At 49.1% G+C, this 27,361-nt stretch overlaps 3 protein-coding genes across 5 annotated transcripts in view; 1 reads left to right on the top strand and 2 right to left on the bottom strand.

The window, feature by feature from the left end:
- The window catches only part of Tmem143 (transmembrane protein 143), a 15,963-nt gene extending 10,613 nt beyond the window's left edge, over window positions 1-5,350 (bottom strand). The window contains exons 1-3 of one of the 2 annotated variants that reach the window (XM_028788906.1): window positions 5,328-5,350; window positions 4,759-4,990; window positions 3,482-3,586 (exon numbers count right to left, since the gene is read on the bottom strand). In XM_028788906.1, coding sequence (XP_028644739.1) covers window positions 3,482-3,586; window positions 4,759-4,990; window positions 5,328-5,350 — 360 coding nt within the window. The remainder of the gene's footprint in view (window positions 1-3,481; window positions 3,587-4,758; window positions 4,991-5,327) is intronic. The other variant, XM_028788907.1, reaches the window with a different exon arrangement.
- Window positions 5,351-5,720: 370 nt separating this feature from the next.
- Window positions 5,721-16,813, top strand: Syngr4 (synaptogyrin 4). 2 transcript variants are annotated; one of them, XM_028789004.1, is made up of 5 exons: window positions 5,721-5,839; window positions 6,588-6,788; window positions 13,846-14,083; window positions 15,494-15,633; window positions 15,872-16,813. In XM_028789004.1, exons 2-5 carry the CDS (start codon window positions 6,696-6,698, stop codon window positions 16,103-16,105), a joined length of 705 nt encoding a protein of 234 aa, XP_028644837.1. In that variant the 5' UTR covers window positions 5,721-5,839; window positions 6,588-6,695; the 3' UTR covers window positions 16,106-16,813. The 2 variants fall into 2 exon arrangements, with proteins under 2 accessions (XP_028644837.1, XP_028644838.1); XM_028789005.1 differs by lacking the exon at window positions 15,494-15,633 and having other exon boundaries at window positions 15,872-16,152.
- A 2,534-nt stretch (window positions 16,814-19,347) lies between these two features.
- Window positions 19,348-27,361, bottom strand: part of Kdelr1 (KDEL endoplasmic reticulum protein retention receptor 1) — an 11,842-nt gene continuing 3,828 nt past the window's right edge. The window contains exons 4-5 of the mRNA XM_028788889.1: window positions 21,064-21,316; window positions 19,348-20,082 (exon numbers count right to left, since the gene is read on the bottom strand). Of these exons, the coding sequence (XP_028644722.1) occupies window positions 20,048-20,082; window positions 21,064-21,316 (288 nt within the window). The 3' untranslated portion in view covers window positions 19,348-20,047. The remainder of the gene's footprint in view (window positions 20,083-21,063; window positions 21,317-27,361) is intronic.

The raw sequence follows: 27,361 nt of genomic DNA, 5'->3' as shown, positions 1-27,361 counted from the left end.
TGAGGGAGTGAGGGAGTGAGGGAGTGAGGGAGTGAGGGAGTGAGGGAGTGAGGAGTGAGGGAGTGAGGGAGTGAGGGAGTGAGGGAGTGAGGGAGTGAGGGAGTGAGGGAGTGAGGGAGTGAGGAGTGAGTGAGTGAGGAGTAAGGAGTGAGTGAGGAGTGAGTGAGGAGTGAGTGAGGGGTGAGTGAGGGGTGAGTGAGTGAGTGAGGAGTGAATGAGTGAAGAGTGAGTGAGGCCCCTGATGATGTTCAGTAGTAGACTCTTCGTCTCGACTCCCCCGTTGAGTGTGAGGGCACGTGGCTCAGCACGTGTGTGTGTGTGTGTGTGTGTGTGTGTGAGAGAGAGAGAGAGAGAGAGAGAGAGAGAGAGAGAGAGAGATATCCTGGGTCTAAGGAGAAGGTAAAGGAGAGAGACCCAGCAGATGACACACAGGACGGAGGAAGAGCACCTTGGGATGAACTGTGTCCCAGGGCCCCACGGGGCATTGTCGAACCCCTTGTGTAGGATCTGTGTGGACAACCAGGCCTGAGCACTGACTACACCCCGTCACGCTCTCACATGGGCTTCAAATCACTGCGGCCCGACATTTCTCAGAGCAGCATGTAACTCCCAGACTCCTCGTTCTTCCCTTCCAAGATATCCCATCTGCAGAGTCCTTCCTATCATCACCCCATACTCCACTCCTGAGGTCACAACCTGAACCCCTTATCTCTGATTCCCCCCTCATTCCATGAGAGGGAACTTTTCTTACCTGCTCGACTCTGCTCACTTACAACTCTCCCACAAAGCCATGCCCAGAGCTTTCCACTGAATTTAGGATGAAGTGTGACTCTCTTCAGGACCTTAGGCCCTCACAATCAGCCCTACCCCCTCATCTTCTGTACTGACAACCACGCCCGAGGCTCTGGGAGGAAGGGAAGGGGCAGCAAGAATCCCAGCTACCAGCCGATCTGGTCCAGGTGTGATGTATAATTTGTCCTAGACATTGTAACACACCTTGAAGGGAAATGAAACCCAGCTTACCATTGAGGGACACAAGGTCTCAGGGCATCAGAACAACCTCTGAGCAGGCACCACAGACAGCAGAAGGTATTCCATATACAAGAGTCTAAGCCAAGGCGGAGAGAGGGGAAGGCTAGACGTCCAAGGCCAATGAGCAGGGAGACGCTAGGACCAGGGTAAGATTCAAGCTAAGGTAGCCATAGACCACACGCACAGATGCCCATAATGACTTTGAAAGATTGCATGGCTGGGATTGAAGCCTTCAGGGCTGAGGGGAGGAGAGGGGTTGTACCCTTTATGCATTGCCATCAGCCAGGTTCTCCTGTGACAGCTTCAAGCTAGAATCGTAAACATGGCACAGGGTCTGACACCCTCTCCCCATGTTCCTTCTCCCCGCTTCTCCCTGCTTACCCCTCCGCATGTGTCTGCTGCCCCAGCACAGATGGATGCTTTTCCCATCGCTGTTTCCCACCAGCAATATAAATCAAACCACCACAAGCTTCTCGTTTGTTTTTGCTTGTTTGTTTCCATTTTTTAAGATTTATTTTAGGCCGGGCGGTGGTGGTGCACGCCTTTAATCCCAGCACTTAGGAGGCAGAGGCAGGTGGATTTCTGAGTTCGAGGTTAGCCTGGTCTACAGAGTGAGTTCCAGGACAGCCAGGGCTACACAGAGAAAGCCTGTCTCAAAAACAAAAAAAGATTTATTTTAGGAGTATGAGTGTTTTGCCTACATGTATGTATGTGTACCACATAAGCCCACAGAAGTCAGAAAAGGACATTGGATACCCTGGAACCAGGGTTGTAGACAGTTGTGAACCACCATGTGGGTGCCGGGAACTGAACTCAGGTCCTCTTCAAGAGCAACAAGCCTTAACTTCTGAGCCTTCTCTCCATTTCAGGGCCTCCCTATTTGGATGGGCCCAAGACCTCACTGCTACCCTCAAGTCCCATGGGCCTTGCAGCCAGCCCATTCTCTGCACAGTGTCTTGAAATCTCCACAGAGGGTGGAAAGAGTGAGAGAAAATTCTGTACATCTTTCTGTTATGCTTGAAGCAAGTTAGAGACACGTTTCAAGCATGTAAAAATGGGACCATTGTGATCCTTACTTACAGATGTGAAAACTGAGGTATGGGCATACCCAGATCTGCCAATTACTTACAAAATTCCTTTAGTGGTTAGGAAGCAGGAGGATTGTGCATGTGTGGATTTGAGGCCAGCCTGGTCTGCCAGTGAGATCACACATCGATAAATAAATAAACAAAACCCTGCCAAGGTTGCCAGTGCTCTTGGGAAACAGGAGCATATACCTGCAAGGCCCTACAAAGCCTCTACGTAATACTGTGTTTGTATATGATGAAGGGGACACACAGGTACCATATCGCAGCAGTCAGAGGATAACTGTGGAGCTGACTCTCTCCATCTTTACATGGGGCTGGCAGCAGCACAGCAGGCTGCTGGACACTGAGTGCACACAGGGCTCTGAAGGGTTGTTACTGTTCAAGGCAAGGCAGGGAGGGCAGTGAGAGGGTGGTGTGTGGAGCCAGCTCCGAAGTCTGAGGGGTCACAACCTTATACATTTCAACAGGGTTCAACCCCTCAGCAGCTGGTAAGAAGAAACCCTAACCTAGGGATACCCTTCATGGTGAGCATCTAGTTACCTGCAGCCCTAACTACTTCAGATGGCCGTCACTGTCACTGTAACCTATGGCCGTGCCTAGACCACTCAGTGTCTGTCCAGTCTATGGAAGGGGCTAGAATAAAGCCTCCATGCCAAGATGTGATGTTAACAGGTTAGAGTTAGCTGAAGACAGACAGAGCCCTTGTGGAGATCAACTTCCTTATCAGAAACCTCAGAGCTCTTGCTCAGTCCTCCCACATGTGAGGACAAGGCTGAGAGCAACCACTCTGAATGAGGAAGCAACCCTCATCAGACCCCAGATCGTGCACACTCTGAGCTCAGACTAAAGCCTGATGTCCCTGAGGATAAACACTAGCGTGTAAAACACCCAACAGACAGCCTTTGTGTTACAATGTCCTAGTCTGAAACAACACTGCTTCCCTCGACAGTCTCAGTGTCAAGATCCTTCCAAAGCTTCTCCTTCACTACAGATCTGAGCCTTCCAGTCTCCCTCCTCTGGTGTCCAACAAGCACTCAAATAACCGCCATCCTCCAGGCACACACTGGTGCACACCCAATCGCAGCACGGAGGAGGCAGAAGTGTATGGGTCTCTGTGAATTCAGGACACGCCAGTCCCTTCTCCCTGCAGGTCCCCCAGACAGACATATCTCACATTCATTTTAGTTCCTATCTCCCCACCATCCCCATGCCAGCTCCATGAGAGTATGACTGTATCTGGTTTGGCCATGGTAGAGTCCTCGGAACTTAAAACAGAGCCAGGCTCCAAGCAGGTATCAGTCACAACATACTAAACAGACAATGAGCAAACATGCATAACAAGACTGAAGAGCCATCCTCACCTGCAGCCTGGCCAGGAGCTGATGGTAGTGAAACAGGGTACAGAAGTCCACATGTGCTGAGAAGGCCTCCAAAGCTGCTTTCTCTGCTGGGCTGGAGTGGAACTCCTGGCACCCAGAAAGAAAACCCAGTTAGGCCTCTCTCCTCTTCCTCCGGAGGAACACTTTCATGGCAACCCACGTACAGGATGAGAATTCTGGGCTTTTAAATTTGTATTTAAAAATTGATTTGGTCAATTGTACAGACCCAGCATAGCACAGGGAAAGGAGAAGTCTTCAGGATCCAGAGGCTCAGCACCTGCTTGGCTGCTAACTGCACATCCACAGAATGTGTCGTCTGTGGCAGCTGCTCTTCCTTATCAGAACACCATCCTCCAGAGAAGGGAAGGGACGTATGGAATTAGAACCTCAGTTTTTCAAAATGGGAAACTGAGGTTCAGTGAAGTAATTTCTGAGGGTCATGATGGGCCCATCTGTCTCCAGGGAGAATTTCACTTATCACATATGTGTGTGTTGATTGCACATATGTGCAGTACATGTGTGCCTAGTGCCCGGAGAGGTCAGAAGAGGGTACTGGATCCCCTGGAATCAGAACTGTGGGTGGTAATGCGTTATCATGTGGGTGCCAGAAACAGATCCTGGGTCCTCTGCAAAAGTAACAAATGCTCCTAACTGCTAAGCCGTCTTCTCAGACTAACTCAAGGAAATTTTTTTAAAAATATTTTTATTTATGAGTACACTGTAGCAGTCTTCAGACACACCGGAAGAGGGCATTGGGTCCCATTACAGATGGTAGTGAGCCACCATGCTGGGAATTGAACTCAGGACCTCTGGAAGAGCAGTCAGTGCTCTTAACCGCTGAGCCATCTCTCCAGCCACTAGGGAAATTTTTTGCTGAGATTGTTTATGCTCAGATGTATGCAGATGTATATAAAATCTAGCACAGGACTTGTTATTCACAGCAGGCGTTCAATAAATAACTATTATATTAATGATTATCTTCCTTCAATGATCGTGGGATAAGAGCTCAGCTATGGAACAGACAAGGGATGAGGTAACAGAAGAAGCTCAAGTCCAGAGCTCATTAGGCATCTCATCTTGGAGCTCTTTCTAGCCCCTGCAGTCCAACTTTCTTGCACCCACTAGGAACGCCTAAGGAACCAGAAACTACAACTCCCAGGAGGCGCTAGAACAGTCCTCAAAAGCAGGTAAAGTAGTGCAGCCTCGAGGTCGGCTGGAAACTGTAGTCCCTAGGTTCTTAGACCACTGATGGGCGGTACCTGTATCAGGAGGCGGAGCAGCTGCTCCTTGGAGAATGGAATGAAGCGCTCGCGGTACTGCTGTGCCCAGTCGCAGGGCTCCTTGGGGTTCCACATCTTGCGGTACACCCCCATCCTGTTCTCCAGGGACGACAGAGCCCGGGAAGTCCCGAGGAGAGCAGGCACCAGGGACCATACTCGGGCCTTGGACCCCCAGGTCACGTGCAACATGGCCTGCCCCTTTTCCCAGAGCCTAAACATAAGCATATGAAGGGGACGTCAGAGGTCAATTTGGAGGTATTACCTCCACACACCCTTCCCTTCTGGGACAGTGTCTACCCAGTCTCCCTTCTTCTAATCCTTTTCCGTTTCTTTCTACACTGCACATTTAGGTTGGCTCCAGAGTAGAGTCAGAGGTCGTAGTTTGGAGTATCTTGCAGGCCCAGGGACCCTGTAGCGGTACAAATGGTCTCTGAGAAGCTTAAACAACAAGGTGGATCTCAGGAGTGTTAAAAAAAAAATTAGGAAAAGCTGATAGCGGGTGCTGGGCCGTCCTTCCAGGGCCATGCAATCCCCCACCCAGCCCTCACCTTAGCCAACGCATGACTGTCATTGAGCCTGCGCATGTGCAGTAAGAGGTCCTGGGCCCAGAGGATTGGCTTTAGCAAGCAGTAAGACGCATGCGCAGAGCCTGGGCTTTTGAAACCATTTTTTAATAGCTTTTATCGTAACTGCGCATGCCTCACCGCTAGTCCGGGTTTTGTTTTTTTTGTTTTTTTTTCTTTTTTGGTAATTCGCATGCGCCGAAGACTGTCTCCGGGTCCGCTGTTTGGAGCTGGGTCCGGCCCTCGCGCGCGCCGGGCCAACGGCGACCCGCCCAACGTCTACCGAGACCACGCCCTTTCTCTGGTCAGTTCGGATAGGAGGCAAGGAAAGGGGTGGGACTTGACCGCAGCCAATCACCTGTAGAGAATAGAAAAGGCGGGAAAAAGAGGAACCAAAAGGAGGCTAGAGGTGGCTCCCGGGAGCAGAAGAGGAAGCAGGCAAACAGAAGAGTCTGTCTCCCCGTGACGAGTGCTGGTCCTCGGCCCTCGGAAAATAGGTGGCTCTCTTCAGCCAGCGTCCCTCTGGGCAGCACTTCTGCCCCCACGTCCTTAGAAGGGAAGCCCCTAGTCTAAGAAGGTTACCCCGACTCTCATACTGAGTGGCCGCTGATTTCCGAGGCTTCAGTCTGAGACAGTATGTCATCCTGAGACAGAGCTGAAGCCTAAACAAGACTCGTGCTACGGAAAATTACCCAAGTTAAGGAACACCTCAAATATTCCTGGGCTCTTCGTGGTCTTCTATACCTAGGGGTAGCTACATTCCCTCAAGGACCAGTCTACAGCCCCCTCACTAGCGTCCCATGTCCTGGGGTCCCTAACCCCACTGTCTCATGCCCCCACTCTGAGGGCCCAGCAGACCTGCCACCTCTTATCACCCTCATCCTGGATTTCCAAAATCCAGGGCCCTCAAGAACCCTCTGATCCCCTAATCGACACCTGAGACCTCTCTGATAGCCCTTCAGCCTACATTTCTAACTCCTGGGACCCGAATCAACCTTTCAGCTGTGCTCCCACTTCCAGACCCTCCCACATGCCCTACCATCTCTTACCTCCAGCACCTAGGACCACCCAGCAGCTTGTCACCCTATGTTCCTCACAACTGAAAACTGGAGCAGCCAGCCCCTTCACCCCATTCCCTCGGGGCCCTAACAGCCCTTCAGCCCATCCACCCCCACCCAAGCCTGGGCCAGTACTCCCCACTCCCAGCACTTGGACTCTGACACTCCCATTCCTGTTTTCTTGCAGCAGCTGAGCCCTGTGGTGGGTCTGAGGCACACAGGCAGTGGTGCCCAGAAAGCAGCACCCAACACCCCTGCCCCTACCTCCCAGAACACCCAAAGAAGAGCAGACGCTATGCACCTCCCTGAAAGCCTGCAGGACCTGGCAGACAGTGAGACTGTGCGCTTTCTGAGGAGACCAAAGAGCATCTCAAGGATCTTCGGAGGGGTGAGACCCTAGGGGTCACGACACAGGAGACACCCAGGAGCAGGGGGAGGGGTCAGTGTGGTCAGACAGGGAGACAAGCAGACAGGAGCCCAAAACTGAAGCTACCTTTTACTGAGCATCTGGTCACTAGCCATTGTCAGCATCAACCAAGTCATCACAAGATTGTGCCCAAGTCATCCTCAAACCCGGGCACAGTCTGTAACACCAGCACATGAAAGACTGAGGTAGGAGAATTGTCACAGGTTTGAGGCCAGCCTTGGTTACAATGTTAAAAAAACAAGTGAAAAAAGAACCCTTCAAAGGAGAAGAAAAGCCGGGCAGTGGTGGCCCACACCTTTAATCCCAGCACTTGGGAGGCAGAGGCAGGCGGATTTCTGAGTTCGAGGCCAGCCTGGTCTACAGCGTGAGTTCCAGGACAGCCAGGGCTACACAGAGAAACCCTGTCTCAAAAAACAAAAACAAAAGGAGAAGAAAAGTAAAGCCTCCTCCCCCTACAAAGCTCATGGTTTTGCTAAACGGCCTCACTGTTTGAAGACTGCTTGTCCAGTGGGGTAGCCACAAGCTCCAGGAGCTACTCCAGTTCCAACTCACTGAATTCAGATGGGCTATTCTGCAGTCATGGTGGTCATATTTCGGGTGCTTAGTTGCCACAGGTGCCTTGTGACTCTCCAGCTGGACAGCATAGATTCAGGACACTTCATCACGCCAGGAAGTTCCATTGAACAGCATCCACTAAAATTAACACAGGGAAGAGGGCAGTGCCACTCAGTTCTAGGAGATACTAGGATCCATCCATTTTCTAATTCTCAGGTGGGGGAGGGAAAACAGGTTCTGAGACCTGTTTTTAAAAAATCATAGATCTGGGAAAACAGTATGCACTGGGCCCAGGCACCAGATGTAGTCACTGTGCCAGGTGTGATGCCAATACTCTCTGTGTGTCCTCTCATCACTACCATACTCCCAAGGAACCTGGACACTGAGAGCAAAGTCCTCATTCAGCCCACTCATGCTGTGTAACCTTGGGAGGGAACCAGCCACTGCCCCTCTCTGAACATCAGTACAGGAGCTATGTGTCTATGGGCTTCGACCTACACTGCTTCTTTCTCCTTTTAAAGATTTTTAAAGTATGTGTATGTGAGTGTGTGCACCTCATGCATGTAGGTGCTGGTGGAAGCCAGAGATCAGGTCACCTGCAACCAGAGTTGGAGCCACTTGTGAGCAACCTGCTGTGGGTCTTAGTTACTTTCTATTGCTGTGAAAAGATACCATCACCAAGGCAACTCAGAGACGAAGGCATTTAATTGGGGGCTTGCTTGTAGTTTTAAACGGGGAATCCATGACCATCATGGCAGGGAGCAAGGCAGCAGGCAGGCAAGCATGGCGCTGGAGCAGAGGCTGAGAGCTTACGTCTTATCTGCAAGTTAGAGCCAGAGAGAGGGGGCGGGGGAGGGAGAGAGAAGAGAGAGCAAACTGGAATGGCATAGGCACTTGAAACCTCAAAGTTCACCTCTAGTGACACACCTCCCCCAAAAGGCCACATCTCCTAATCTTTACCAAACAGTTTCACCAACTGAGGACCAAGCATGAGCTTGGCCAATGTGTGGTGGCACACACCTTCAATCCTAGCACTATAGAGGCAGAGGTAGAAGGATCTGCCTGAGTTCGAGGCCAGCCTGGTCTATATAGCAAGCTTCAAAACAACCAAAAGTAAATTAGAGAGACCTTGTCTCAAACAAACAAACAAACAAAACAATCAAACACATGAGCCTGTGGGGATCATTATCATTCAAACCACCACACACAGTAAACTCTCTTAACCACTGAACCATCTCTCGAGTTCCTGCCCACACACACCGTTTGATATCTGGGGTGTCTTTTGCTTGTCTTTGTTGTTCCAGACAGGGTCTTAATTTGTAGCCTAGCCCAAGCTAGCCTTGAATTCACAATGGTCCTCCTGCTTCAGCCTCCCTGGGTACTGGTATGAGCCACCATGCTCAGCCAGCCTGTGCTAGTTGTGTTGTTACCCCTAGACAGAACTGACAACTGAGGCGATGACAGATCGGATAGGGTTGTGGGAGCAAGAGCAACCCTCTGACCTGGTTCTTCAGGGACAGTCTCTAGGAAGTCAGTGATCATCTCCTCCTCCATGGGTAAAACTCAGAGAGTGTCTTCTCTCTGTCCTCTGGAACAGAGACCAGACAGGACTGGCTTTGAGGTGTAGCCTAGCCATGTATCCATTAGAGGGACATACTACCCTATTGGCTGTGCTGTCTCCGGCATAACCACCACCAGCAGCAGCAGCACCTTTCATTCCCAGAGATGCCCCTTTGGCTCAGTAGTTTACATGGTCAGACTATACCTGTGTGACCTGAAACATCTTCTCTGAACCTTTGTGTCCTCCTCTGGACCCAGAGAGTCCTAATACTGCCTCCTGGGCAGGACTGCTGTGAAGATGAAACAAGGCAGTACATAGACTGATTATTGGGGGCTGGCATGTGCCGAGCTCTCCTTAAATAGCAAGCATTGTCCCTGGAATAACTCTCGACTGTGAGGGAAGAGAGGGTTGGAGGAACCTGGCATGGCTGGGACTGGTGCCACACTGTCTCTCTTCCTTGTGAGAAAGGAATTATGACTGCCACACACCAGTCTCTGGTGCCTTCTGTCCTCACCACAACCTATGACAAGGACATATTTGTATAATCCCAGGAGAATCTGAGACTCCTAGAGGTTGATTGGTTTGTCAAGGTGACTCATTTGATGAAGGAATCAAACTCAGATCCACTCACTGGAAACAGTGCCTGGGAAGCAGAGGCAAGGACAGGGGAGCTGGGAGCCCAGGTGGTGTGGCCCAGTGCAAGCTGAGGGAGAGGCAGCCAGCCATGCCAGACCTTATGGTCACAGATTTTGCCCATGCTGCCATCTCCCTCTTCCACCGTCCTCTTCCTTCCCCTGGCCTGGTTCCTTAGTGGGCATCTCTGGGCAGCTGGTGTTCATGTACTCCAGCCGCCTGCCAACCGGTGCCTTAACTCATGAATCTTTGCTCTCTCCCTGGAGACAAGCCAGGGAAGGTGCAGAAAAGAGACTGGACACAGGCTTCAAAGAAATAGGACCCCCAGACAACTGATGGCCTTCCCCACATTCCAGTGCCCCAGGGTTTACCACAGACAAACAGCCCCTGGGGCCGGAAGTCAGGAGGACTGGGCTTAAACCCCACTCTAGGGTAGTTAACATTAACTACTTCTTCCTCCTAGGTGAGTTCTGAGAACCTTCATTGTCCTGAGCACTAGGCCTGAGCCCCCACTGAGAAACTAAGGTTCCAAGGTGTGAGTGACTTGTTCAAGCCCACACAGCTTGGCTGAATCAGACACATGGGGCCTTTTCTACTGCTCTGTGATGTAGAATTATCAAAAGTAGAAGTGAATTCATAACACTCCCTTTGTGGAGTGGTGCACAGTTCCAGGGAGGACGCTCAGGTGGAAGGGATATGAGCTGAGAAATGACTGAGGTGCCTCCTCGACTAGTCTTGTCCTGGCATGAGCCATGTAAGGTACTTCCTCAAGATTGAATCGTTCACTCCCTGACCAGTGGTTGTCACCCTTCCTAAGGCTGCAACCCTTTAATACAGTTCCTTGTGTTGTGGTGACCCCAACCATAAAATTATTTCCATTGCTATTTCATAACTGTAAATTTGCTGTTATGAATTTTAATGCAAATATCTGATATGTAGGATATCTGATATGTGACCCACAGGTTGAGAACTGCCTGTCCCAGACTGTCTTACAGCCTTTCTTCATGGGTTTAGCCATAAAGTTCTTGGCAAGAAAAGAGACCAGTTACTGTGCTTATAAAGCAATTACTGCAAAGGAGAGGGAGGGAGGGACAAGACAAAGGCAAGGTATATTAAGGTCAGTCTTTCACCTCATACCCGGTACCAAAAGATGTGAAAAGACCAAGGGGCCAGAGTTATTCTTCACACTCATTTGCTGAGGCCTTACTTGCACTTGTGTGTGCAGATATACACAGACTCCTGCAGAGCCTATCCCCAGAGGTTCAAATTTTATCAAAGTGTTCACTTTTCTTTCTGCACAATTTCATTGCTTATAGTACAATCCCATCAATCACCGGATCCAGTTTTACATCCAAAATGTCTCTGAATTGCTCAGGGCTCTGATCTCCCTACCAACCTGTTCTGTGAACTTCTGCCTCACCCTTACCCCTTAGCCAGTCCACTGGCCACATGACCCCAGAGGACCTCTCTATCCTTGGGTCTGGTCCTGGCTGTCTTCTTAGAACTCCTCAATGCATGAGGGTTCAAATGAGGGGCTAGAGAGATGGCTCTTGCTCTTCCAGGGGACTCAAGTAAAACTCTAAGCACCCACATTTTAACTTTCACATCTTCTTAAAGCTGTTGAGGTCTTTGAGGGCTAGATCTCACCTACATGCCAGCTTCACCTCACTGAACATCTCAAGCCCTCTTATCCCCAAAGGAGCCAGCTCTGACCTCTGACTCCAGCATGTGCTCCTTTTTCTGTTTCTTGAGACAGAGTCTCATAAAGCCCAAGCTGTCCTGGAACTGGATATGTAGCTAACTAAGGCTGTCTCCTGTCTCCTGTGTCCTCTTTCTGAGTGCAGATCCTCAATCTGTGGGTCATGACCCCTTTGGGGGTTGAACAACCCTTTCACAGAGGTCACATATCAGATATCCTGCTTGCCAAATATTTATGTTACCATCCAGTACAGTAGCAAAATTACAGTTATGAAGTAAAAATGAGAATAATTTTATGGTTGGGGCTCCAATATGGGGAGCTGTATTAAAGGTCACAGCACCAGGAAAGTCGAGAACCATGGGATATAGGTGCGCACCATACCCTCCAAAACTCCTTTAAGGTCCAGATCTCAATTTATTACTTCCAAAATTCAGCCCCAGAACTTTGGCTTCCACCCAAAGTTCAGCCCTTGTCCGAAGACTTACCCCTCCAGCCAATTCTACACTACTTGAAGGCTGTTTCCACACTGAGAGCTGATCCTGCCCTGCCCTGCTCACAGCCCTCCAAACTATAGTCCCACTACTCAACCCTTCTCACTCTGTAACATCCACGTAGAAAGTCCCTGAACCTCTCCACTCTATCCAGTAGACTCACATGGGCTCCTTCTATGCCTAACTTAGGGCTTGTCTCACTGCAGTGTGAGGTCATCAGCCTTTCACAGATTTGTGCTGGTAGGAACCACTATTCTCAAAGTGGGATCAAGCTTGAGGCAGAGTCCAAGTCAAGGCTCTGCTGCTTACTAGCTGATAAATTCATCCAGTTCTTCATCCTCTGTGTCTCATATTGCCAGAAAAGTGTCTTCTGTTGCAGTGTGGTTTTAGGCCGACGTCACAGAAAGCAGGTGCACAGATTGGGGGGACTTACCAGGGCAGTGCTGTATTGCTTATTTAGGAATTCTAAAGCAAAAACTAGATGGAGCATCCTATGCTTATAATTCCAGAACTTCGGAGGCTGAGGCAGGAAGATGACTGTGAGCTCAGGGTCAGCCAGGGCTGCTTGTGAAATCCTGTGACGTAAGAAAGCAAATGTTGGCACTTTAATTCTGTAATCAGTACTGCATCTTTGTTTTGTCTTTGCACGTTTTCCTGTATATTTTGACTATTTCAAACATTTATTTTTAAAAAGTGCATTGAGGAGGAGGGAGCTGGAGAGATGGCTTGCCAGCTAAGACTGCCTGCCGCTCTTGCAGAGAACATGAACTTGGTGCCCAGCGCCCGGCTCACAACCTGTTAACTCTAGCTCCAAGCAATCCAGTGCGCTCCCTTCCTCTGCCTTACACACGCACATGCGCACACACAGCATAGACTTGTACAAACATGGGTAATTAAAAATCTTTTTAAAACGGGGGCCAGGCCAGGCGGTGGTGGCGCATGCCTTTAATCCCAGCACTTGGGAGGCAGAGGCAGGAGGATTTCTGAGTTCCAGGACAGCCAGGGCTACACAGAGAAACCCTGTCTCAAAAAACCAAAAAAATATAAAAATAAAAATAAAAAATAAAACGGGGGCCAGAATGTCAGGCAATAGTGGTGCACACCTATGATTCCAGCACTCAAGAGACAGAGGCAGGTGGTTCTATAAGTTTGAGGCCAGCCTGGTCTACAGAGTGAATTCCAGGACAGACAAAACAGAGAATTCCTGTCTTTATAAACAAAAAATAAAACAAATAAACAGTAATGGGGACTGGAGAGATGGCTCAGCTGTTGAGAGCACTGACTGCTCTTCCAGAGGTACCAGGTTCAATTTCCAGTACCCATAGAGTAGCCCATAAACCATCTGTAACTCCTGTCCCCCCATGGACACTGCAAGTGTGTAGTTAGTGCACAGACATACATGTAGACAAAATACCCATATATATTGAATAAATTTAAAATATAAGAAATGAGTCAGGTGGTGAGGTGGTGGCACATGCTTTTATTCCTAACATTCAAGAGGCAGAGGCAAGCAGATCTCTGAGTTCTTGGCCAGCCTGGTCTACAAAGAGAGTTCTAGGACACCCAGGGCTACACAAAGAAACCCTGTCTCAAAAAAAAAAAATGTTTTAAAAGAAATTTTTAAATGAATTGGAGCTGAACACAGAGTACAGCGTTTGGGTGGAGTTTTGGGTTTGTGAGCCAGGAAGGGAGAGGAGGGGGGACACAGAAGAGCCAGGAAAGCAGGGTGTGGGGTACCTCTTATTAGCTTTCATGCCCTGAGTAAGAGTGATGGCAGGAAAGTCTGGAGCAAAGCAAGGATGAGTGGACAGAGATTAAGTTAGCGAGAGAGCTTCAGAGGCCACAGTGACGGGCAAGGACTGTCCTGGGGAACTGGGAGCCTTGAGGATCCATGGTCAAGAAGAGCAGGGAGGAGACTGGGGTGGCAGTAGGGAAAGGATGAGGCCAAAGGCAGAGACAGGGCTCCGAGGCTGGGACAGGAAGGGCAGCTGCAGAATGGCCTGTTCCCAGGGTGTCCAACCAAAGGGAAGGACATCTTGGAGGGGCACTGAGGTCTACCCTGTCTGTTGTGGTTCACAGGTCTTTTCCCTGGTCATCTTTTCCTCTCTACTAACTGATGGTTACCAGAACAGAACAGAGTCTCCTCAGCTCCGCTGCATCCTCAACAGCAACCATGTGGCCTGTAGCTTTGCAGTAGGAGCTGGCTTCCTGTCCTTTCTCAGCTGCTTGGTCTTCCTTGCTGTAGATGCTCATGAGAGCCGCATCGTAGGCACCCGCTTTAAGACAGCCTTCCAGCTCTTGGACTTCATTCTGGCTGGTGAGTTCCAAGGGACCATGCAGAGCTCTGTTCCTCTCAGGCTCCTCCCCAGCGCCTACAGCTCACAGTCCTGGGCCATCCACAAAACCTATGCCTGATGGTCCTCCCACTGTGAGAGTCTGACTATATGGCTCCTCCCAGAGGCATCTGCTAGTCCTTGTCCCTTCCAGTCCCCTCTGCCTCTAGCCAAAGTGGCTTTCCCCTCACATTCACCTCCACAGCCCATTACACATAGCCTGAAAAGCCCACTGTGTGGCTTTTGATGGAATTTGATGAAGGGCCCTCAGTGAAAGCTAGAATGAAGACTGCCCTGCAGGGATTCTGAGTGTGAACTGAGTTCCGGGTGCCTGTAGTCACATGGACACCGGCTGGGCACTTCCCAGGGTTAGGCACAGATCAAGTTATGTGCCTCCTCTCCTCAGCTCTGAGAAGAGCCCTAGGGGTAAGTCCTGCCCATCTTCTCATTCCATAAGAAAAACTGAGGCAGAGGTGGTCACGTGACTGAGCCGCTGCTTTCTTGAGAATGGCAATCCTATGTTTCAGAGCACAGCACAGCCTCCATAACCATGCCCCACTGTCTAGAAAGCTTGGCATATAGAAAGCACTAAGCCCATTCTTAATTTTTTTAATTAATTTTTTTAATTTTTTAATTTTTTTAAGATTTATTTATTTTATGTATGAGTGCTCTGTCTGCATATACACCTGCATACCAGAAGAGGGCATCAGGTCCCATTATAGATGATTGTGAGCCACACTATGTGGTTGCTGGGAATTGAACTCAGGACAGAAGAGCAGCCAGTGTTTTTGTTTGTTTGTTTGTTTGAGACAGGGTTTCTCTGTGTAGCCCTGGCTGTCCTGGAACTCACTCTGTAGACCAGGCTGGCCTCGAACTCAGAAATCCGCCTTCCTCTGCCTCCCAAGTGCTGGGATTAAAGGCGTGCGCCACCACTGCCCTGCCAGCAGTCAGTGTTCTTAACCACAGAGCCATCTCTCCAGACCTCTAAGACCATTCTTTATACCCAGGCCCTCAGGCCCTCTTCACACTGCCTCTCTGCCCCTCCCAGGAGCCACTCCTAGCACAGAAGGCCAGAGGCTGCTTGTGTCAGAGAACCTCTGCAGTGGGAGCCTGCTGTCCTCTGGGTGCAGGGCCCCTCACACACAGCTCCTGAGCACATCAGACGCGGCTGGCCCACAGGGAACTGGGTTCCGCTCTGATATGATTGTGATGCTGAAGAAGTTGAGGCTGAGTGGGTGTTGCCATATTAGATATGGGGGCTCCACTCCAAAAGTTGGGTTTTGGGGATTTGGGTTAGCACCACGGTGTGTCCCAGGACTCTCCAGCCCACCCCAGCACAGCTCGCCCCTGCTCCAGCATGCTCTTCCAGGTCTCTTCTTTCCTTACCCCTCCAGTCCTCTGGGCAGGTGTCTGGTTTGTGGCCTTCTGCTTCCTAGCCAGCCAGTGGGAGCATTCGAAGTCCAAGCACTTCCTCGTGGGGAACAGCAGCGCCAAGGCAGCCATTGCCTTTTCTTTCTTCTCCGTCCCAGTCTGGGTGAGGACAAGCCGTGGCCCCACTCCAGGGTGGGCTGGGAGGGCTGTACATCTAGTAACTAGGGCCAGGACTCTCCCCAGGCCTCTGCTGCCATCTCTAAGCCTGCCTTCCTCAGGCATCCCCATCCTGGGCACCTCTGGGCAGTGAGCAGACAGTAATCCACTGCATCCTCCAGCCTGGCCTGGGGGCCTCCCTTCCCATCCTAGCCAACTTAAATCCTGCCCTTTCCTGCCCACAGATACTCCAGGCCTACCTAGCCTTCCAGGACCTCCGAGACGAGGCTCCAGTCCCCTACAAGCGCTCCCTGGAGGAGGGTAGTGTGGTGCTGAACACCCTCTCCCCATCATCCACCACTAGCCCCGCTAACCCTCCCATCACAGGCCCCAACAGTCTGAGTTACACCAGCTCAGCCCTGTCCCCCTACACGACTACTCCAAAGGCCCCACGCCTGGTTATGATGCCAGACAGCTAAACAGCCTATACACATGAGTAAATAGCCCCTCTGCGGGGTTTCTGAACAACCCTGTCCTGTCTGTTCCTCTCTCATCCCTTGAGTGGCAGGAGAAGGAGGGAGACCATTGCAACAGGTACGTTTCTGTGCTACCCCCAAGCACCATTACCCTGCTGAGATGTTCCCTGCCATGTTCCCTGCACCTTGAGCCCACATTGGTCTTGAAGAGGAGGCACAAGGGCACAATGAGATCATGCTACAGCTGAGGCTGAGACTGAGGGAGAAAAGGCATTCTCCTCAGAGTACCAGTGAGAAAGCGTACAGCACTGGCGCAGCAGTCCAAGCTCTTTACCCCAGAGATGAAGGCAGTCAATAGCAATGTGTGTAAAGGCTGAGTCAGGGCATGGAGTCCATAAGTGAGACGGATGCAGGAGAGACCTGGGTCTTCAGACACATTAAAGGCTATCCTGGGAAACAGGCAAGTGTTTCTACTCTAGACACCCCCCGCCAGGGTCACCAGGCCATAGACCTGCTAGGAGGGATCAGGCAGGTGACACCTTGTACCAGAGAGATGACCTTTACCTACCAGCCAGCCATGGGGTTGAGGACACAGAAACGATCTCAAGGCTTCATTGAGAAAAGAAAACAAGTTAATTTTTAAGATATTTCATTTAACTTAATATATCCAATGTGTTACTGTTTCAATGAATAATCAATATGAAAATTCAACTTTCCTTTTTTTCTTTGTAAAACAAGATCTCATTGTGTAGCTCAGACTGGCCTGGAACTTACTAGCCCCAGCCTCAATACTGGGATTACAGGCAGGTGCCACCATTCCAGCTGAAACTGGAAGTTGCCACGCAGCATTTACATCCATTTAAGCTAAGTATTAAAACTCACGGTGCGCCTCACCTCACAACACGGCTCACTTTGGGCGGCCATGTCAAGTGTCATGGATGAACAGCCGACTGGAAGTACCTCTCTTGATCCTTCTAAAACAACTAAACATCTTTTTTGTTGTTTTTGAACTTGGTTTGGTTTTTGTATGTGAAATCAGTGGGTGACAGACTTTTTTAAAGTAGAGAGTGAGGGCTGTAACTCTGTTGGTAGAGTCCTTGCTCAGCATGCACAGGTCCCTGGGTCCATCTAATCTCTAGCATCACATAAACCAGATTCGGTCATGCACATCTATAGTCCAGTCTCTCTGGACAGAGGCAGGAGGACCATAAGTTCAAGTTCAAGACATAGGGATTGGAGGCCAGCCTAGGATCCATGAGACCCTGACACACACACAGTCAAACCTGCACAAGGGTTGGCAGGACCTGCAGAGCGGTTATAAACTAGACAGAGATACAGGATAAGAGGTCAGATTTAGGCTCCAGCATGTCCTTTGTGAGGGCTTCCTATGTCAGGCACAGAAACCACACAGCATTGGCCCAAGATTGGAGAAGATAGGGGAGTGACAGAGGCCCTGTGCCCTGGGAAATGGGCCTGAGTCTTCTATGCCGCCAGGAGTGGAAGGTCTTCAATGTTTAATGTGGTTTCTGCTAGATGGATTGGTTCTTAAACCATATTCAGCCAGGTGGTGGTGGCGCACGCCTTTAATCCCAGCACTTGGGAGGCAGAGGCAGGAGGATTTCTGAGTTTGAGGCTAGCCTGGTCTACCGAGTGAGTTCCAGGACAGCCAGGGCTACTCAGAGAAACCCTGTCTCGGAAAAAAAAAAAATATTCAAAGAGGCATCTCAGGGACAAGCAGTCAGGGACCTTCCAACATCATGCACTTGTGTTCTACCAGACTTTTTGGGTAAAACTTCTAAACAGAAGGACCACTAAAACACCACACACAAGGTAGTTAAACACCAGGGCTCTAGAGCCGGAAGTCCAGGAGCAAGCCTCACCCCCATCTTTGCAGCTTATCCTCCTCTGCCTCACTTTTCTCATTTATGAAGTGGGGCTGAGGGCCAAGTGAGAGCATCCGTGTGCTGTGGAGGCATAGCACGTCCTCCGGAAAAGTCAGGCCCAGTCCCCGAGCTTGTCCAAAGAACTGGAATCAGATACAGCTAAGAACTGGGAAGTTCTCAAAGGACAAATAGAAGTTGGGACCAAGGATCAAAATCCAGATGCTGGCTGGGGCAGAGCTCAATGAAGGACCCCTTGCCTAGGATGCATACAAGTCCCAGAATTTCATCCTCAGCACTGTAACAAACGAAAAACTCTCCTGACACTGACAAGAGCCAGGCAGAGAGAGGAAGTCGGAAAGCGCCAGGCATGGAGCCCATCATTTGTAGTTTTTTTTGTTTTTAGTTTTGGTTTTTTGTTTGTTTGTTTGGTTGGTTTTGTTCTGTTTCGGTTTTTTGAGACAGTGTATGTGTGTGTGTAGCCCTGGCTGTTCTGGAACTCACTTTGTAGACCAGGCTGGCTCTAGAGATCTGCCTGCCTCTGCCTCTCGAGTGCACGCTCAGCTTTCATTTGCTTTTTAACTCTATAAACAAAATCACACTCAGTATCAGCCCAATAATAAACATTAACAGCTCAAGGGCAAGAACTAGCAACGTGGCGAATGCAGGTGTCCCATCGACTCAGCCTCAACCCTCTGCTGCCGTCTGAATGACAGCCACCACTGCTGAACTGTCTGACTTCTTTTAAAGGGGACAGAAATCCAGACTGTAGTATAAAGATCTAGTTTTCAAAAGTTAGCAACCTTTTGTTTCATTTTTATTAGACAGTATCAAAATGCCAGGTTTGGAGTATGGCTGGATAGGTGTCCCAGCCGTTAAGAGCACTCACTGGCTGTTCTTGCAGAGGACCTGAGTTCAATTCCCAGCACCTACATAGCAGCTCACAACTATCTTAACTTCAGTTCCTGGGAATCTGACACCCATTCCTGGCCTCTGCAGGCACCAGGCATACAAATACTATACATACATACTCATACACATAAAACAATTTTTTGTAAATGCCAACTGGGGAATGGATGGGGGCTGTCCCATCCACGGGCTAGGATATGCACTGGTCTTCAAGGTCCCCTGTGGTAGTTAGGTCTGGACAGTCATCAGATAAGTTTCTATACTAAACAAAGAATCCGATTTTCCCAACCTCTTCCCTGCAGACCCCCAAGGCATCAGCGTCTACGAGAGAGCCCTGGGACCCATTTCTCACTTTCCTGCTCCATCCAGATTGTTGACTACCCCTAGAAGGTCCATGATGCAAAAGTAGAACAGGCCCAGAACAAACCAAAACAGGCAGGGAATAGCAACAAGAAGGACAGTTTTTCTTGGTTTATTTCAAGAGAACAAAGAATCAGCCATCAAATTCTGTACAAAAACATGGTGTTAGAGTGTAGTCTGGGTCACCACCTGGGTCAGCCAACCTCTTTCCCTTGCCTAAACCCATAGCTTCCCCTAATTTATCAAAAACGGAACAACCCTACCCTACCCTCCCCCACACACAAAAAGCTAACAAATTCTGGGGGTGAAAAATTATGAGACCCTCCTTAACTTTCTTCTTACCACCAGTTCAGGATCTTGTAGGGAGCATCGTGGTCACAGCCAAGGTGGGCAGGCAGACATTGGCAGACGTAGTGTTTGGCAACCATGGGGCTGGGGCGGGATCTTGGAGAAGGGAGTCAGCCTCCCCTGGCCCTGATCCAGAGAACACTCGAAACACAGTTTATAAAAAATCAGGGCCAGGTAGAAGAGAAAAAAGTCATCAGAATCAAAAACTAAATAGTGGAAAGATTTGTTTTTTGTTTTTCTTCTCTAAAAGGCAAAAGGCTACAAACAGCTCAGGTCCTGAACTCCCCAGGAGAGGGGTCTTCCATGGACCCCAAAACCCAGCTGGAGGGGTGGAGAACCAGGAGAGGTGAGCTCTTTACAAAGTCAACTCTGAATAAGAAGGCTCTTGGTCTCCAGCAGCCTTCCTCTGCCTCCTGCCCTGCCTCGGAGAAGGCTGGTGAGGCCAGGGTTATGCCGGCAAGCTCAGCTTCTTCCCCTTTAGGACTGTGGAGAGAGAGACAAGGTGGGCCTTACCTTCCACCCTACAGAGGGGCACCTCCCACCCTGAGCAAGGTCCGCTGTACAAGGAGAGGGAACCCCCAGAACTCTGCATCCTGAACTACTAGGTTGAGTCTAGATCAACCAGGGGTGGAACTAGAATCATGACTCTGTCATAAGGCTTGAGCAGAGGAGGCCTCGAGCATGCTTTGTTTTCAGTAGTGGTAACTAGAAACCTGGATCACTACAGAAAGGGGCAGACAGACTAGCAGGGTTGACTAGACAATAACCATCTACCCCTTTCAACATTCCAAGCCTTCATTCTTGGGCCCGAGAACAACCTGACCTCCAAGCTCTTGTCTTGATTGTCCCAGACTCTATGTTTTTGTGATGCTTAGGCTAGCCTGAAGCTCAACACAATCCTGCATTAGGTTCCAAGGGATAACAGACGTGGCCTTATTGCCTCTTTCCTTCACATACTGATTCCTGGTCTTTAGATTTTTGCTTAAACATCACTTTAAGATGCCCACAGGCCCTGGTTAAGGCAGGGCCCACCTTGTAACTCATCACTCCAAGAATGCATGCCTGCCTTCACCCAGTCAGTGATCCTTTCATGGCTAGAGCCTTCCCATACGATTCATGTGCCATCTTCCTCAGTAGGATCTCAGGAGGAGAGGGCCTCAACTACCTTTTCCACTACAGCTGAGCCCTAGACACAAAACATACTCAAAAGTTCATACAGTGATGATTAATGAACCTCACTGAGCAAGAGTCCCTGCTTTGCCTGTTCTCCACTTGTGGTAACTCAGCCTGAGAATCAAAACTGGAGCCTCAGAGCGGCAGGGTTTGGCGTCTACATGGGGATGGTGGAACCCCAGAAGCCCCATCCCAGAAGTAATATTTAGGAATAAACAGACCCCGGGGCCCATGGAATACAGGAATGGGGAGAGAGCAGACCGCTTTCAGCCAGCCCTGCATCCCAGCTACCTTTGGTGATATAGAGGTAGAAGAAATCGCAGTAGAGGACGGTCTGGACCAGGCCAGCAACAATGGCGATGAGGTCAAAGAAGCCCTCGAAGTGGTAGCGCCAGATCCAGTTGAAGAGATAGAGTGTACGGTAGACACCCAGTGCAAACAGGTAATGGCTGGTGATGGTCTCTGCCTCACCCGTCTTGCTCACCATGAACAACTGTGGCAAGATAGCCACTGACTCCAGGTAGATGGAGAAAGTCCAGAGGATCTGCAGAGGTAAGGGACAGGACGAGGCACTGTCAGCAGCATCACAGGACAAGCACTATGATGTGCCCACATCACCAGGCCATCCTTCTGTTCTCACCTCAGCCCCCTGACTAAAGCCTGGGACAATCAGACCCTTCCCCACGACCACAGCGTGAGAAACAGCAGAGCTGGAGGCGACTGGAGCTCAAGCTCCTGCGCATTTCTCATCAACCTCTCCCAAGAGAGAAGGCACCAGCTCGATCCCCTCTCCCCATCTCTATGGTCTCACTCAGCCTGGTCTCGAGTGAGACAGCCAAGGCTACAGAGAAACATCCTCCTCCCAAAAAACATACTGTCATCCCCTTGCTTAAAATTCCTTGGTGGCTTGTTACTACTCAGAATAAAATCTAGACTCCAGACCTTTCTCTCTCTTCCCTCCCTCTCTGGGCAGCACAGACCAAGTTTCCTCCTGCCACAGGGCCTTTGCACTTGCCCTACCCCAACATATCATCCCACTGAGTCTTCCTAACCTCATCGGCCAGTCACTTCCTAAAAAAGGCCCACCTTGGACATTCTTCCTCCAAGACTCATGACAATCTGCCTTTTCAGATTATATGTTTTATTTAAAATTTAAAAAATTTGATTTAAGAGTACTGGCTGCATATCTAGAAGATTTGGTTTTGGTTCCCAGCACCCACATGGCCGCTCACAACTCTTAACTCCAGTCTCAGGAGATCCAACACCCTCTTCTGGCCTGTGGGGATGAGGTATATATATATACCGCACAGATATACATGCAGGTAAAACACCCACTGTAGTGGTTTGTATATGCTTGGCCCAAGGAGTGGCATTATTAGGAGGTGGGGCCTTGTTGGAAGAAGTGTGTCACTGGGGGGTGGGCTTTGAGAGCCTTCCTCCTGGCTACAGTTGGATCAAGATGTGGAACTCTCAGCTCCTCCTGCACCATGCCTGCCTGGACACTGCCATGCTCCCACCTTGATGATAATGGACTGAACCTCTCAACCTGTAAGCCAGCTACAATTAAATGTTGTCCTTATAAGAGTTGCCTTGGTCATGGTGCCTGTTCACAGCAGTAAAACCCCAACTAAGAAAGAAGTTTGTACCAGGGACTGGGGTATTGCTGTGATAGGCCTGACCAAGCTTTTGTTTGGAGGAATGTGAATTTTAGGACTTCGGGTTTGGAAAGCCACAAAATGCTTTAAGTGGGACATAATGGGCCACGCTAATAGGAATATAGAAGGCATTGGTGCTGAGGGTGATTTGAACCCTAAAGATCATTCTTATGTTTTAGTAAAGAATGTTCCTCTTTGCCCTCGTCTGAAGAGTCTACCTGAGACTAAGGTAAAGGGAATTTCAATTAATTGTATTAACAAAGGAAGTCTCTGAAATGCCCAGCACAGACTTTGTCCTCTGATTTTCTATCTTGAAGAGTGTTTTGATCAAGTGTAGAGCAAGCTTAGAAAGGAAAAATACAAAATGCATGGTTCAAAGAGTAAAGGGGCACCAGGAAGTGCAATGAAGCTAAATCCTGTGTTCAAGGATATGAAATGGAATTAAGGGAATGGTAACCTCAAGGCAAGATCCCGCTAAACTTAATGCATTTGCAGTTGTCTGAGGGAGAGTTACATCATGTTACATATCATTATGACCTCGTTATTGTTTTGAACATAAGGAGATTGGATTATGTGTCAAATTGACAAGGGATGGATTGTGATGGCTATTCTGTTTTCAACTTGATAAGATCTATGATGAAAAGCTGAGGTCCAGGCATAGTAGTACACACCTTTAATCTCGGGAGACAGGGGCAAGCAGATTTCTGAGTTCAAGGTCAGCCTGGTACACAGCAAGTTCCAAGTAAAGAAAAGCTTAAGTCCAGGCATGGCTTTACCCAGCATTCAGGAGACAGAGCCATTCAGATTCCAAGGTCAATCCACAGAGCAAGTTCCAGGACAGCCGAACTTAGACAGTGAAGGAGTTGGAAAACAGAAAACTGGTTAATAGAATAAGGGCCAGGCTGGAGAGATGGCTCAGCAGTTAAGAGCACTGACTGCTCTTCCAGAGGTCCTGGAAGAGCAACCACATGGTGGCTCACAATCATCAGTAATGGGATCTGATGCCCTCTTCTGGTGTGTCTGAAGACAGCAACAGTGTACTCACATAAAATAAATATTTTCAAAAAAAGGGGTGGGGGGGTGCCAATGTTCTAGCTCCAGCAAGCCACAGAACTCAACAGCTTTGGCCACATGGCTCTGGCTTTAGAGTCAAGAGTAGAAGGGACTACTGGGGCAATTGATGGCTGGTTAGCTGGAGCTAAGAAGTTAGGAAGAAAACAGCATCACCGAGGAGAAATCTTCTGGGAAGTGTTTTCTGAAAGCAGAAAGAAGCTGTATTCCAGAGGCAGCCAGGGTTGTACCTTGTGCTGTGGCTGGACTTGGTAATGTGTAAGAGTCACCCAGGGGTACTGGTTTTGAAGGCATGAAGAGGTCATGGAGAGCAGCTGAGGCTCGGCACTGTGAGAGGCCATGGAAGGCCATTGGTGAAGGTGCAGCCTCACCAATTGACGGCCGAGGGCTGAAGGGGTCATGCAAAGGAGTTGAGGCTTGGCACCATGAAGAGAGCCTATGAGAGGCTATTGGTGAAGCCTAGTTGCAGCAGAAGACCCCAGTGTATTGGAGATGCCAGTATCATGGGATGATCACAAGAACAGCAGCAGCAGTAAAGTGGAGTCAGCCAAAGACCAGAATGCTACAGAGAGCAGAATTGGAGAAGTGACCCAAGCCCTTTGGAGAAGCCCAGAAGATCCTGTATGCATCCTAAACATTGGAACACACAGCTGCCAAATTGAAGTTGCCTTGGAGACCCCAAGATGTTCAAGATGCCAGAGCCATGAGGATACCTTCTGAGGAAAGCTGCTAACAGGGACTGGAACCAGCCAAAGAGAAAGTAGTTTTTTGCAGTCCACAAAGATGAAAGGAGTTAGAGATCTGAAGACCGCTTTGACATCAGACATGGAGATGCAGAGTTTGCCCAGCTGGTTTTTTTTTTTTTTTTTTTTTGTCTTGCTTCAGTCCAGTATTTCCTCACTATGACAGTTGGAGTAGTAATGTCTATCCTGTGATGTTGGAGGTATGTGATCTGCTTTTTAATTTTGATTTTATAGGGATTAGAGGTAAGTGACTGGATGAATCTCAGAAGAGACTTTGAACTTTCAACATTGTTGAGACTGTTCTAAACTATGGGACTTTTGAAGTTGGACTAATGTATTTTGCATTATGCTACGGCTAGGCATGGCCCCCATAGACTCATGTTTTAACAATCCTATGGGGCCAGGGAGTGGAATGTAGTGGTTTGAATGTGCTAGGCCCAGGGAGTGGCAACTATTAGAAGGTGTGGCCTTGTTGAAGTATATCACTGTAAGGGTGGCCTTTGAGACCTTCCTCCTAGCTGCCTTGGAGACAGTCCTCTCCTGGCTGCAGTTGGAGCAAGACATAGAACTCTTTTGTTTTTTTTGTTTTTTGAGACAGGTTTCTCTGTGTATCCCTGGCTGTCCTGGAACTCACTCTGTAGACCAGGCTGGCCTCGAACTCAGAAATCTGCCTGCCTCTGCCTCCCAAGTGCTGGGATTAAAGGCGTGCGCCACCACCGCCCGGCGACATAGAACTCTTAACTCCTTTCTATCACCATGCTTCCTGCCTTGATGATAAGGAACTCTTAATTCCTTTCTATCACCATACTTCCTGCCTTGATGATAAAGGACTAAACCTCAGAAGCTGTAAGCCAGCCTCAATTAAATGTTTGTCCTTTATAAGAGTTGACTTGGTCATGGTGTCTCTTCACAGCAATGAAAACTTGAAGGCACCTACAGACATAAAAATGTTTAAGAAAAAGTTTATGTGTGTGTGTAGTACTTCTTCACTATGACATTCTGGAGTAGTAATGTCTATCCTGTGATGTTGGAGGTATGTGATCTGCTTTTTAATTTTGATTTTATAGGAGATTAGAGGCAAGTGACTAGATGAACCTCAGAAGAGACTTTGAACTTTAATGTTTAGCTTGCATATGTATCTGTGCCCTACATGGTATCTGCAGAGACCAGAAGAGAAAAGAACATCAGATCCACAGGAAGACTTCCAACCACCATGTGGGTGCTGGAAATCTAACCCCAGCATTGAAATACCAGCAAGTGCTTATACTGACTGAACCATCTTTCCAGCCCTATTTATGTGTGTGTGTGTGCACCAGAGTATATGCATGTGTACCACATGTGCTCAGGACAAGAGCATGTCAGATTCCCTGGAACAGAACTTTTGGGCAGTTGTTAGCCACTATGTGCTAGGAGCTGAAGCCAACCAAGTCTTCTGCAAAAATCAGCACGTAAAGTGGCACGTGCCTTTAATCCCAGCACTCGGGGGGAAGCAGAACTCTCCACATTTGAGGTCAACCTGGCCTCCCGAGCAAATTGCACGACAGCCAGGGCTACACAGAGAGACCTTGTCTCAAAACAAAACAAAACAAAACAAAACAAAAACCCACTAAACCCAAAATAAGTGATCAACCACTGAACTACCTCTCCTACACCATTGTTTTTTTGGGGGGGCTTTGTTTTATGTTGTTTGAGACAAGGTATTACTACATAGCCTGGCTGGCCTGGAATTCACAGAGAGCCTCCAGCTTCTCAAGTCCTGGAGTTAAAGGCATATTCTACCAATCCTGGCCTCTTTGTTTACTTTTTGAAAGACTCTTGTTAGAGAGCCTGGGCTGTTGGCTCTATGACGGCCCAGGCCAGCACTGTACTCAGGAACCCCTGTTATCACTAAATGCTAGTTAGTCCACTGTTCATGGCACACCATCCTGTCATGGCTCTTTTCTGTGAACCCTATGAGGCCTGGAACCTGTGTCTTGTTCACCTCAGGGTCCTTAGCACCAGGCACAGCTCCTGAGCTAGGGAGGCTACGATTCACCTAGAGTGAGCAGCTACAAAGGGATGCCCATGTACAACACAGCCACCCTTAAAGGAGCACGGACAGCCACCTTGATGACCAGGTCCTCACAGGCTCTGCGAAGGCCCTGCTCTCTGAAAGTCCCGCCTGGGCACACGATCACCTACATACCCGAAAGCTCCCCTCTGAGAACAAAGTCAGGTAGCAGCTGTGGCTTCTCCCCACTTATTTTGGTTTAGAGAAGGAAGTGAGAAAGACAGGACATGCCGGTAACAATCCAGAAACTCTCTTACTCCATGGGACACTAACTGGCTTCAGCCTTAATATTTCAAGGTGAGTCCGCTATAATCCTCATTACACGTGAGCAAACCGAGGAGCCAAAAACTAAGAACCCCACTCCCCGTAGGAGGACCGGGCCTATTCCCTTGACTATCCAGAGTCCTCCAGGTGACCTTTCAAGAAATATACCCATTAGGCTGGTCAGCACTCAGCTCCCATCCCTGGGGTGACCCTAGGGACTGAAGCACAGCATACAAAAAAAACAAGCCTGTTGAACTTTATCTATTTGATATCTGAATTATTTTTTAAATGTTTTAGATTTATTTCATGTGTGTAACTGTGGGTTTTTTCTTTATTTTGTGTGTATGTGTATGCATGTGAGAGAGAAAGAGAGACAGACAGACAGACAGACAGACAGACAGACAGACACTGATTCACATAGGCCAGGCTGACCTTTAACCCAGAGATCCTCCTGCTTCAGTTTCCTGAGTGCTGGGATCAAAGGCGTGCGCCACCACTGCCGGCCTCAGCTAACTTTTTTATATTAATGTGTATGACTGTTATGATCATGCCTGGTGCCACAGAGGTCAGAAAAGGATATTGGGTCCCCTGGAACTGGAGTTAGATGACTGGGACCAAGTATGTGTGTGTGTGTGTTACAAGCTAAGCCACATGCTTCAGACATAGATGACTGGGACCAAGTATGTGTGTGTGTGTCACAAACTAAGCCACATGCTTCAGACATAGATGACTGGGACCAAGTGTGTATGTGTGTGTGTTACAAGCTAAGCCACATGCTTCAGACATAGATGACTGGGACCAAGTAT

This window comes from Grammomys surdaster, unplaced genomic scaffold (assembly GCF_004785775.1).
Source record: "Grammomys surdaster isolate TR1022 unplaced genomic scaffold, NIH_TR_1.0 125769, whole genome shotgun sequence".
NCBI classification, from domain to species: Eukaryota; Metazoa; Chordata; class Mammalia; order Rodentia; family Muridae; genus Grammomys; species Grammomys surdaster.
Note: the sequence above shows the minus strand (reverse complement) of the source record. Positions and strands in the feature narration are given on the sequence as shown.